This window comes from Chenopodium quinoa, unplaced genomic scaffold, assembly GCF_001683475.1.
Source record: "Chenopodium quinoa cultivar QQ74 unplaced genomic scaffold, ASM168347v1, whole genome shotgun sequence".
Classification (NCBI taxonomy): Eukaryota; Viridiplantae; Streptophyta; class Magnoliopsida; order Caryophyllales; family Amaranthaceae; genus Chenopodium; species Chenopodium quinoa.
The window spans coordinates 362,520-376,357 of record NW_018742810.1 but is presented as its reverse complement, the minus strand read 5'-3'; the positions used below and the strand labels follow the sequence as shown (position 1 = coordinate 376,357).

General features: G+C 32.6%; 1 protein-coding gene across 6 annotated transcripts; it reads left to right on the top strand.

The window, feature by feature from the left end:
* The first annotated feature begins 5,785 nt into the window (after positions 1-5,785).
* LOC110725152 (cyclic nucleotide-gated ion channel 1-like) lies at positions 5,786-13,720 on the top strand. Of its 6 annotated transcripts, none has more exons than XM_021904618.1 (10): positions 5,786-6,424; positions 7,065-7,111; positions 7,871-8,018; positions 8,229-8,676; positions 8,935-9,144; positions 9,777-10,069; positions 10,761-10,875; positions 12,138-12,383; positions 12,497-12,891; positions 13,126-13,720. In XM_021904618.1, exons 3-10 carry the CDS (start codon positions 7,960-7,962, stop codon positions 13,418-13,420), a joined length of 2,061 nt encoding a protein of 686 aa, XP_021760310.1. In that variant the 5' UTR covers positions 5,786-6,424; positions 7,065-7,111; positions 7,871-7,959; the 3' UTR covers positions 13,421-13,720. The 6 variants fall into 6 exon arrangements, with proteins under 6 accessions (XP_021760310.1, XP_021760314.1, XP_021760309.1 ...); XM_021904622.1 differs by having other exon boundaries at positions 7,065-7,115; XM_021904617.1 differs by having other exon boundaries at positions 5,786-6,439.
* Positions 13,721-13,838: the final 118 nt, after the last annotated feature.

The following is a 13,838-nucleotide window of genomic DNA, read 5'->3' as shown; positions in this document are numbered from 1 at the left end:
TATTAGGCCGATCATTGAAATTTTTATGGTATAGGTGTCTGTACCTAGCTTGATACAGACAAAAAAAAAAACATATAATTATTTTGTGAAGAACGTCCAGTTTTATGTTTATTTTGTACATCTACTGAACATCTGTAATATTAATAAAGAACATGATAATATTATGTAATGAATAATCTAAAGACAAAATTCAAATAATATTTCATAATAAGCAATGAACATTATGTCACAAATAAAAGTACATATACTCTTTTTTGGTGCAAATATGTTCTTTTCACTCTAATTATATGTTCATTACATTTTAATAGTACGTTTTTTTTACTATAGCTATATATATTGTACGATGCGCATCGTACATGCGCCTGTAGAAACCATGCATTGGTCAATCTTAAGTATAATCAGCTAGTTTTATTGTACTTGTAGACCGTTGTTACTTGTTAGAGGTCAAACATATGGGGCAAATTCGAGGGGCAACAAATTGAATGTGATCCAACAAGGTTATACCCTCTATGTGGTCTCGTAGCAATTTGGTCTTGGAGATGGGAGGTACAATTTTGACCATGATTCCATATTTACCTTAGCTAAGAGCCATCCCCCCCCCCCCCTTTTAGTTTGTCGTATATCAATTTTAATAATTTTTACATAGTGTTTCAAACATAAAATAAAATAAAACTTATTCCTTTAGTTTTTAGTTTTACCATCTATTCTTTTTAAAGTTTTATTTTACCACTAAAAAAATTTCTAAAAATTGAGTTTCACCACAAATTAAAATTATAGGATACCATGCTCCTGGATTTATAGTGTACTACGTGTTAAAGTGTTATTCGACTTTTTTTTTATTTTACAAAAGGTCACATGGTATGGCCAACTGCACACAAGACGCTCTGAAATGGGTGTCTTTTTTAAAAAATGCATGACTTATAAATTTATTAACTAGGAGACACACACACATTACGTGTGCATACAAGAAATCTATATGGCTCGATTCTCCTTTTTCTTCTTAAAATATTATCTACCTTTTTATAAACTTGTGGAGGCTTATAATAGGATAGGACTTCCCTTAAAAAAAAAAAAAAAAAAAAAAAAAAAAGAATAGGTAGCTTTTAATTTTTAATAAAGGATGATAGTTTTTTTTTTCTTCTGATTGGTTGTCTAATTTAACAAAATTTTAACTTATATGTATGGTAATTTATAAAGAAAAAAAATAATTGTATATCAAGTGGAGTCTTGTTAGATTCGTAACAATGTGTATATAATTAATTTGTAATTTTTTGATACCCCATCTCTTCTAGTCAAACTTGACAACTGACACACATGCTAATGCACTAGTTTGACCTTAAATATAAGTTTATTTGATTAGATATTAGTAAAAAATATAAAAAATTGATATTATGAAACTTTATATTAATACTTATTTTTCATTTAACAATACATTTCATGATACGGTAATATGAGTACCTTACTAAAAAAAACGATGGTCAAAGATAGTATAAAATAGTGAAAAAAAGTTAAACGTGTCGTTTATAATATTCTCCTTTTGGTTACCACCCTATAATTATCCAAAAACTTTGTGCCTTCCCTACAGTTAAGATTATTACAAAACCAAGTACTCCGTATGAGTTAGTCAAATTAAGTGTACGGAGTACTGTGCATCAAAATTTTTGAAATGCTTGTCATCTAATATGAACATTTAATTATGGACCATTATCCTAAAAGAGACACGCCCATGCCTAGTCGAAATTTCAGTTTTTTTTTGTCTGGTTTTAGCTTAATTATTTTAGGGATAATTTTCCTAAAATTATATCTTTTCTATGACGGCTATTTGAGTATACTTGGGGAACAATTTTAGGGTTTAATTAGGGTTTTCTTATGTTATAAAAGGACCCTTTTAGTTGATCAATTCGAACGTACCTTTTTGAGCTATTAGATTTAGGACTCCTTGTATTATTCTCTCGTTCTTTTTCCATTATATATAGTGAAGAAGCTCTCGAATCCATCACCCGTGGATGTAGGTCTAATTTGACCCAACCACGTAAATCCTTGTGTTCTTTGTTTATCTTCTCTATTGTTTTTCTTGTTTTTATTTTTCATTGACTTGTTCCGCATTAATCAAACACAATTACACCCTTATTTCCTAACATACAGAATCGATTTCTGAGGTAAGACTATATGTATTCTCCAAGTTTTCAACATAAACATATTTCTCCTAGCGGGAGCTTGAAGATGTTTTTCTTGCGATCAATGATCTTCATGTACCCATCTGATTGCCACTCTTCAATATCCCCTGTATAGATAGTTGATGATCTAAGATATCAAAATGCTGTTGTAGTAACTAACAAATAAATGGCATGTTGGACTGTTGGAGTTTGGGCTGAATTAATCGAACCCGGGATAAAATTGTTAGGTTTTACAGTAAATGCAATCAAGCAAAATACTTAAATATGTGTGGGACAAAACCTAGATAATGTGATTACAATAACAAAGTAATGTAATTAAAATAAACACAAAAAAGATGTTACAATCAAGTATTAAAATGTCTAAGAAATTACAGAAATTTCTAAAGAAAACACTAATGTGAAGACTAACAAACTTGCCTTAACTCTAAGCCGATCAAAACACACATGAACATGAGAATTGCTATGTCCCTTGAGACTACGACCCTGATACTCTGTCAAAGGCGTGTGAAACACTTTCCTAAAGAGGTTTATTTCACCCACACAGTGCTTGGGTTTACCGGAAATCCTCTTTGAGATACAATTGACAAAAATTCCGTTCTTAGCACAAAGAATCGAAACCAAGACGAATGAATCACAAAAAAGGCTAAAAATCAAGAGAATATCTCACAATAGTTTGCAAGAAAATTGAGAGAAATTATGGAGAGTACTTAGGGAGAGTTTTGAGAATAATATTCTGTATCTCTTTTCGAAAAACCAGAGTTCTATATAAAATAGACTCAACCGACGCTATAACCGCAAAACAGGCAAGAAGTGCGGGCGCGCCACCATAAGGCGCGGGCGCGCCACTCTTCTTTGCCCAAAAACTTCAGATTTCTAGAAAGTTGACGCGATTTTGTCGCGCCATACGGGGACGCGAGCGCACCACTCAGAGGAGCGGGCGCGCCACCGAAATCCGTCAGATTTTCCAGAAACTCATCGCGGTTTAGGCGCGGTTTCATCGCGGGTCGCGCCTAGCTAGCGCGAGCGCGATTAATCAGTAGAGCGGGCGCTCCACATCGACACTCTAAATAAATAACAAAAATGGGTAGGCTTTTTTAGCTAGAGCTGATCATACGTAATGCCCTTACTTATACAGTTATCCCAAGAAGATTTTTGAGCTAATTCTAGGCTTTGGTATGCTTTTCTTACTCTTTTATCTTTGTTGTTATCTTTATTTTGGTTAATAATGAAATTTTGATAGCCAATTTACAAGGATTGCATATACTCAACTAATATACCTGCAGGCAGCAGGTTAAGGTTATATAAATGTTTCTCCAATAAGATTATAAGAATGCTTTAAGGAGTGTTACAAATTTGTCCCGTAATATACTTTCATAATATCAACTTTTTTATAATTTTTAATCTTATATAATTAATTAACTAATTATAGATATTTAACATAAGTAAGTACAAAATTTGCTTTGAGGTGCGTAATTTTATCTTTATTGCAATATCACTAGAACGGAAGAAGCATAACCTATGAGAATTAGCAAATGACATATAGTACCAAACAATAGTACTTCCTTTGATTATTTTAATTGCCACATTTTTTTACATTAGCACTACATATGATATTTTTGTCTACTTTTGATGATTAATGATTGAAGAATTCACGAGGATTTTCTTATATTTGACTTGATTTATACTTTCATAATATTAAATTTATATAATTCTTACCTGTGGATATAAGTGATATAATCTAAGTGTTTGAAATAATACAATGTGTATATAATATAAGTGTTTGAAATAATATCAAAGTATCGCTGTCTCGTGGCCTGGCTGCGAGACCGGCTTTATTAATTAATGATATGATACTCGATCTGTATATTTATGTTACGTATTATAATAAATATCTTATTATCACAAACCACATAATAAATCACAAACATACACAAAAATATTACAACCGAATATGAAAATACCTTATTCAAAAGTTTTGATGGTAAATCAATGGTAGACTAAAAAAAATTACTGATACATGGTCATATTTATAATAATAATTACGTGGTTATTTGTATAGGAGTAAAATTCTATTGTTAATTGGATATTCATATTAATTATAATATGTGGTGTGTCGCTATAAGTAAAATTCTATTGTCAATAAAAATTAAAGATAATTTTTTTTCAAAACAATTATAAATTATTTTATGTATACTTTTTTATCCTAAACAAATCTATCCAATCTAGTCTAATGTGGCGTCTAATCTAATCATAATAATATCTATTTGTCGCCTACGTGGCTCGACACTTGGCGAAAAACTGAAATGTCAAGTGTCACTATCTCGTGGTCTGGCTGCGAGATCGACTTTCTTTATTAGTGACTAGTTTTGTGCCCAGGTGATGCCCAGATGATTGATAAATTTTAGGATAAATTTTTATCTTGAATGTTAAAAACGATCATGTAATCCCTTTTGATAATATTGGATATTTAAGCTTATGATTTCATATCGCTTATATATATTTATATAATAATGTACTTTTTGTAGTTTTGTTTATAAATAATATCTTATTATTTTTATTAAAATTAAATTATTTTTATTGAATTGAAATTATTTTTACGGATTAAAACTTATTTATATAATTCTCTATTATTTTTAAATAAATTAAATATATTATGAATGGATCTTATTTTAAAGTACTTTTTAAAACGAATTTTATGATGATATTTATTAAAAGTTATGATTAATTTTGTGTATATGAAATGTTAGAAGTATATCGATAATAAAACTCTATACAACATTTTTATCTAAAAAAACCTATACAAAATTCGCTTACTTAGCATCACATGTGTCACAATAATACCTATTTGTCGCCTACGTGGCTCGACACTTGGTGAAAAACTGGAATGTCAAGTGTCGTTGTCTCGTGGTTTGGCTGCGAGAGACCAACTTTATCTATTAGTGGTATGATATGATATGATATTAGATTAGATTGTAAACGGGGTTAATGCAAAAGGTTTTTTTTTTTAATTGCAAAAGCTTTTGTTGAAACATAAAAGTAACATAATGACGTTATTAATACCATTTCCTCAATTATTTGCAACAATATCACTACATGACAATTGAATCAAATAAAAACATCTTTCCAGCAATGCTACGATCGTTATTGCAAATCGTACATTCTTTATACTCTCTTTCACATCGCTTTGATTTACAGCCTTCTTCGACGAGAGGTTTTATCGATCTGTTGTAGCCATGAAGAAAACTTTCGTCTGATTTGTCTTGTTGTAATCTAAAAATTAACCTCTTTTTTTTTTTTTTTTTTTATTCCGCACAAATCTTTACCCATGAAATAACTCTACGACAATCCATCAAACAAAAAAGAAAATCTTCCCTCAAACGAGAGAAGAAAACCTTTTCTTTCGAAGGAGAAAAATCCTTCTAAGGAAGAAAAAAAAGCCCTTTCTTAAGAGTTACTATAAATCTAGAACAAACAAAAACAAAGAGAAAAGACACACAAAAACCAAAGATTGAAGCTTTTCACGGTAAAAACCGATGAAACCCTCTAAAATTCAACAATGGAGGCTAGGGTTTTTAGAGAGAGGAGAGAGAAAGGGTAGGATTTACAATTTTAGAGTTTTTAGGCCCTGTTTGGTGGTAGCGGTTAGTGTTTTGACCACTACTAGAAAAAATATGGGAGTTTTTGGTAAGGCAGCGGTTAGCGATAGTGGTAGTGTTTAGATAGCTTTTCTCAAACGTTAAAAATAGTAGTGTTTATAAGTAGCGGGTAGCGTTTGTCAATTTTTTTATTACTTTTTAAACAATATATATATATGAATTTTGATATATTTTTGTATTGTAACCGCTACTTTTTCCAAACACTCATACTATTAACCGTTACTTTGACAGTTAACCTCTACCCACTACTAATTGACAGATACACGCTGGACCGTAATCAATTATTATTGCAACAATATCAAATCATCAATACTCATCCACTAAAAAAAAAAAAAAAAAAAAAAAGTCGTATACGGCTTGAAATGGACTCTATATTTCAAACCATTAATAATTTAATTGCAGTCTTTGCTGAGTCAACCCTTTATTATAAGTTCATCCTTATTTTGTTTTTCAAAGATTTAACTTCAATTACTGCCTTTATTAAGAATTTCTGCAAACAGTAAACTAAGTAGTGATCTTGCAAGTTGCAAAACGACGAGTTTGATGCCAAATCTTCCTCAATTTCTGCAGTGAAGCGTCATTCTACCTCTTGTGAGCTGCTCAACAGTATATATTCTGCAATTATATATTCGTTTTTGTTTGTTTTCGTTTGCAATAAAATAAAGTAGTATTATTAGTATTAATGTAAACTATTCTTCTTCTCTAAATAATTTTATATCACTCTTTAATTCTTTATTATATTCTTACTCGCTCTCAAATAAAAAAATCTTACTTGCTTAATTTATTTTTGTCTCTAGATTGACCTAATTCATCACATTAGACCGTAATTGTAAATTTGTTGGGTGAATTTTTATCTAACTAATCTTCTGCTGGCTGTGATTTGGATTTGAAATTTGTTGTTGACTCGGGCTTTGCTCATAAAAGTAAGATTCATAAACAACCATACATGCATGATGAAGATCAAAATGAGATTATTGTTTTTTCAAGTAATTATTTGAGTAGCGGGTTTTGTGGGTTAATGACTTAATGTTAGGCATGATCTAATTATCATAAGATTTTGTTCCTTACTTTTAGCTTAGTTTTGCAACATTTAATGTTGCTATGCAGTATGTTTTTTAATGGATTGAATACAAATTAATGTTATTCTTTCCCCTTTCACGTCTATCATTTGGATTAAGTTTTTTTTTTTTTTTTTTTTTTTTTTTGTTGCCTAATATGATACTTTTGATAGGTGGGTGGGTGGCTCTGTGGCGGAGCCGCAGAGGAAAGTATACACATGTGGGTACATATACTTTACTTTCTGTGTTTTTCTTATTGAAAAAAAAAGCGTACACGCATATTATTTTTTATTGTTTTCAGTTTTTTGATATTTTGAAAACTATCATGATTTTAATAAATTGACCAATTTTTTATTTCATTATATTTTTTATTTTATTATAGGACATATATCATATGATTTAGAAAAAAAAACCACAACAATATCAAACAGACCCTTAGTTTAATGTTTATAACTTTTGAATTATAAAAGAATTACTTGTTTGCATTCTCTTAATGTTAGGTACAAGTGTGAGTAGAGTTTGTCCCACATTGAAAAAGAAAGCAAAAAGCTTTCAATTTATAACCCAAGCGGGCTACTCCTCCTATTGCCAATTGGTTTTAAGATTTGCCGTGGGCTTTGGCTTCTAGGCTTCTCTCCCTTGTGTTTGTTAATATCTAATCTTTGAACTCTATGGACTTTCCACAATCTTTGGTGCTACAATTAAGGCCTTAGGAGACTAGTTAGAGATGAGTGGGGACACATTCCTCTTTCCTTTTAACATGTGACATTTTTTAAAGTGCTGTAACTGTAAATTTTAGAAAAAGCTGGAAAAAAATAAAATAAATTATATGAGTAATGTGACCATCCATTTTGGATTTAGGGATTATAGATTTATAGTGTTTCAAAAATTTCGAGTTTATGTGCTCAATTGTGTCTAACATAATATACTTTTGCCACAATTACTGATTATTAGTTTTACTAAATTGCTGAACTTGTAGATGGATATGTTGGCTGGAGCTTGCCACTCGTGCCGTCTTTAGCTCAAGGCATACAGATAGTGATCTTTATCAAGGATAAGCTTTTCATAATGTTGAGCAGTTTGGAGCTTACTGAAATTGTGATTGACAATAGAGACACAGTCAGAAGGTGAATCCCAAAGTATCGAGCTGAGTGTTCATATTTCTATGATGAATAAATTCATCAAATGACTAGCAAAATAGGTAGTTTGATACAGGATGCTATATGAATGGTTAGATAAGAATGACTACATGACTGCAATGTACTTAATTTGTTAGTATTTAATGTCCATAGATGCTTGCACATTGCTATGATTCTGAGTTAAAAACTGCCTTTCAGGGAACCAGTGTCGTCACCAGAGATAGAATATAGAGCGTCATCTGGTTCATCCAGAGGATCTTTGTGCTTTGGGTTGCTCTATCATCAACCAGCGAAAATTCTGGATCCCAAGGATAATTTTGTGCATAGATGGAATAAGATAATTCTAATCTCATGTGTTTTGGCTTTGGGCTGTGATCCACTATTCTTCTACGTCCCAGTTATAGATGGAAAGAAAAAGTGCATCAAGTTGGATGATAGTCTTAAAATCATTTCAAGTATTTTTCGCACATGTATGGATTTGTGCTATCTACTTCATATCATCTTGCAGTTCTATATTGGATTTGTCTCTCCATCTTGTCGAGCATTTGGGGGAACTACATTAATCAAGGACCATGCTGCTATAGCTAAAAGATATCTCTCGTCATACTTTATAATAGATTTATTAGCCATACTACCCCTTCCACAGGTAACTTTCTAAAACACACTTACTCTACCCCTTTTGTTTGCCCCATTAATATTTGGTAACTTATTAAATTTTTGGTTGTGTGGAATTGATGGGAAGCTATTGATGGAACCAAATGTAATTAATGTGATAGTCCATTAGGATCATTGATCTTGAAGACATGCCCAAAAAAAAGAGAGGGGGTGGGGGACATAAAGCATAGTAGAGATGACTTGGTTAGTATTTTTAGTAAATCCTTCTTCCTGCCCTGCTTTCTCTCAGCTGGCAGTTTATGATATCATTCCAAATCTGGCTGATGGTTCTTTGACACCGGAGGGCTTGTTAAAATTGGTGATTTTCACCCAATATGTTCCAAGGGCTATTCGGATTTTTCCTTTGTACAAGTATTTTCAAAGGACATCCGGCATGATTACTGATACCGTATGGGCTGGAGCTGCATTCTATTTATTTCTCTACATGCTAGCAAGCCATGTAAGTATTCACTCTAGTTCTCTTCTTTTCACTGCTTTTGAGAAATTATTGGAACTTTTTAGATTCATTGCAACTTATATAAACTCTTTAGAAAAAATTGTCAGTTGTGTCTTAATTGGATAATCCATTTTGGAACTTCATATTGAAATATTTGAACTTATTTTGCTCACATCAGTTATTAGATCATTCAATCAATTTAATCTCTAATATAGTTGGGACTAACCTAAATTTTATTAGGGAATGGAAATGAGCATAAAATCAATAATGATGCACACCAACTCGTTTATCATGGAATCATGGATCATATTGCTACTCTTGCTAGTGTTCAAGGCTGCTTAACAGAAGATATGGGTTAGAATTAGATAATATTGGAATGTTCCTGTTGAAAGGAGCTATATTTAAAACTTCCTTTGACTTCCTCTTTCATTACTTTGCATGAAAATAGTTTCTGAAGCAAGAGGCCACTTTAAGCAAAGAAAATTAAGAACCATTTTGGCAAGCTTTACAGCAAAACCATTTGGTGCTTGTTTAGATATTCAGTCTGGCTGTAAAGTTTGCGCTCATGTCGAATTTGTAGTTGGCTAATTAGGCTTTTCTAACAACTTTATTCCACCCATAATTTGAAACCGCAGGTGGTTGGAGCATCTTGGTATCTGTTTGCTATTGATCGGCAGGGAAGATGCTGGCGCAAGTCTTGTATGGGACATGGATGCGATCATATGTTTTCATTTTGCAAAGATGAAAGCGGAGTCAACTACGCATTCAACAGTTCGTACTGCTCCCTTGAGGATCCTAACCAAATCATAGGTTCTACTTTCTTTAACTATGGCTTATTCTATGATGCTCTTCGGTCAGAAGTGGTACAGTCTACTCATACATTACCGAAACTCTCTTACTGCTTCTGGTGGGGCCTTCGGAGTCTTAGGTAAGCACATAATCAATCCAGTAGTTTTTGGGTATTATTGAATTTCGTCTGAGTTTCTAACACTTTAACTTTGACTATATTTATGTAATACTTCCTCTGTTCTTTAAATATTGCAAATATAGGGAGATGACACAATTTCTTTTGTAATCGGAAAAAAAAGGAGAGATTCTTTATATAAACCCATGTGCACGGTGTAGCCAAAGTTATATTTTGCTCAGTTGATTTTGATGATAATTGGTTAATTAAACCATCAAACGAGAAAAATATATTTGTAAAAAAAAAAAATGAGAAAAATATAGTCAGGCCATACCAAGATGTTAAACATGCATGCAAGTGATGCAATGACAATCGGTGTAGGGCCAAAAACCTTAGCTATATTCTACATTCCTACAAAACATGAGTATCCTTATTATAAGAGCAACTGCTTTAATTCTGATATATGGCTGTTTCTGATCCCAAGTCTTGATGTCACATTGGCACTAGAGGCGTATAGCCAACGTAGCAACATCGCTTGTTTGTTGTATACCTATAGTCATTGATCTGTCAATCTCTGTTGTAATTTGAAATTGAGTTAAGGTGCTTTTTGTGCTTGTTCATTAGCTCAAGTTTAGGTTACTTGAAATGCTAAGGCTATACTTTGTAAGTTCGTATATGTTTATCCAATATTATATCAACTTCTCTTGCATTGCAGCTCTTGTGGTCAAAATCTCAACACAAGTAGTACTTATTTTGGGGAGAACTTATTTGCTACGTTAATTTGTGTTGCTGGACTAAGTCTGTTTGCATTACTGATTGGGAACATGCAGGCAAGTTTCTCAACATGACTATTTGGTTACTTGTGTTGATTTTCTAAATTAGTGTTGCTGATAAAAATGATTCCTTAAGAAAGTTATCAAGCCAAAACGTCTCCATGGCTTCACACTTGTTGATTTTATGATTTGAGTTCTTGAGTTTTATTAAACCTTAAACACCAGGTTTCATACATCCAATTTCGTTGGATTTAAGGTATTAAACTATATGTTCTTTGGATCTAAAGTTTTAAACTAAATGCTAGCTCTTTGGATTTGAACTATTTGTTCTTTACTAGAACTTTTTTAATATGAACCATTTTTTTTTTTAATTACAAACTATATTTTATTATGTTCTTTTGGAGTTTTGGTAATGATATCTGACCCATAAATTTTAATACTTTTATATGAATAGAAACTAACATGTTTTTTGAGTTAGAAATATAACATTTACTAAAAAAAAGTAGCTAAATGCAACAAATGTTTTTCTTTCCTTTTTTAGTTGTCATTATTGGAACCAAATCACCTACCTTGTTAGGCCACAAGCACAGTCCACTTGACATTAGTATGATATTGTCAATTTTGGGTTTAGCCTGCACAAATTTGGTTTTTGGCACCTTTAATGAAGTGTGCTTCCACTTATAACAAAGTCATCCTTTCCTTATTTCTTCCATGTGGGACTTGGGATTAACATTCCCAACAAATGTTTCTTTCCTTTATTTAACCCTCGCAAATTTTTATTTGCCTAGGAGTACATCCATGTAAACTCATTTGTTGCACATAGTATAAAAAAAAAAGGCAGTACTCTCTCTAACACAATCAACCTTTACACACATGTCAATGCAGTAGTTTGACCTTATTTTTATATAATTAAATATTAATGAAAATTATAATAAAAAATATATTATGAAACTTTATATTAAAACCTATTTAACAACATATTAAATGACAAAATATGTTTTTATTATGCTAGTAAAAAATTATAGTCAAGTTAATATATGAATAGTGAAAAAAGTCTAGTTATTCTAGGATAGAGGGAGTATTTTTTTACATACACCATGTATACTTATGTACAGAGTTTAAACATTTTAACCCTTATCTATGTTAGGGTTCATGCTCTTTTGTTTTAACTTTCAGGTTTGTTGATTTTTGTTCTTGTTCTTTAAATTTGCCCTTTAAGTTCTTTGGGTGCACATTATGTTCACCCGGATGCACAAAATAATAATTAGAGTTGGTCTCTAATGAAGGATTTATAATTGCGTTGGATGTATGGTAAATAGAAATATCTTCAAATGATGCTTTCAATTGGTGGCTTGGAAGAGGACAGAAGACAGAAAAAGCAAGCTGTAGAGCAATGGATGTCTCGTCGTTTGTTGCCTGTGAATTTAAAAGAGAGAATTAGAAGGCATCACGAGTACGTTTGGCAAGAAACTAGAGGTGTTAGTGAAGAAAGTGTAATTGATTCCCTTCCTAGGGACCTTAGAATGGACATAAAGCGGCATCTTGGCTTGGATCTTGTTATGGGAGTTAGTACATCTGCCATTTATCCTTATTCCAAACAACTTTTTTTTTTAACAACGTTTTTTCCTCCTCAAACAGTCAATCATGATTTACGTGGTGTTTTTTTTGCGTTGTGTAGGTTCCAATGTTTGCAAAGTTGGACGAGAAACTAAAAGATGCAATGTTTGATCATCTGAAACCAGTGCTTTATACTAAAAACAGCTACATTGTACGTGAGGGTGACCCAGTTAACGAGATGCTCTTTATTATGAGAGGAAGCCTACTGTCTATGAGCACAAATGGGGGAATAACTGGTTTCTTTGATTCTGTTTCCCTCAAAGCCGGTGATTTCTGTGGAGAAGAGTTGCTCACATGGGCCTTAGATCCACATTCCTTTTCCAGTCTTCCCATTTCAACAAGGACAGTACTAAGTGAGACAGAAGTTGAAGCCTTTGCATTGATGCCTGATGATCTGAAGTTTGTGGCTTCGCAATTTCGTAGGCTTCACAGCAAGCAGGTCCAACACACCTTTAGGCAAGTCTCACTCTTTCCCAAGTTGTCAGGCAATACATGATTGCTGGAGGCTAAAGATTTTAAGATAATATTTTAAGACAAGTATGATGCATGACCAGAAAACATTATGGTAGTCATATTTCAAACGACTACTATAAAATTTTCACTAAATATAGTCATAATTTCTGAGATGACCATCACTTTTAATGTTTGTGTCATAAACCAGTAAAAGTGTGTCTATTGTGATGCATTCAGGTTTTATTCACCACTGTGGAGGACATGGGCAGCCTGTTTCATACAGGCAGCGTGGAGGCGATACTACAGAAGGAAGCTTGAGAGATCTTTACCAGAGGCCGAAGAATACGCTCTTGCCAAGGAGGGTGGAAGCTCACTAAGCTTCAGTGTTGCAATGTATGCATCAAGGTTTGCTTCCAATGCACTTCGTAACCTGCGACGTAGCACTGCCGGATATAACAAAATTCCTTCGAGCTCACCCCTCCTCTACTTGCCAAAGCCAAAGCCAGATGAACCTGATTTTGCATCGATTTGACGATGGTTAGCCACTTAGCCTTTCCGAATCCTTCCATTCAAGTCATTGTTGCTTCTTATTCGTAACCTTGTTTTTCATGTATAATTTGTAAAATGGTATAGTTAAAAAATGTCCAGTTTGCTGCATAAGTGATGTTCCAAATTCTTCATCAATTTTCTTTCTGTTTTCGTGCGAAGTGTCACTAGTTAAGAGATCATGCCTCATGCCAAATGACAAGGGATCAAGCCATCATGTATTTCAGAATTTCTGTAATTAATTACTACTAGTTAAGATTCTACAGTCTTTAACTTTGGCCTGTTCTATGATGCTCTTAATTCAGAAGTGTTACAAATGTACAGAGTTACAATCCACTAAACTCTTTGAGAAACTCTGTACTTCTTTTGGTGGGACCTTCATAATCTTAAGTATGCATTTCATA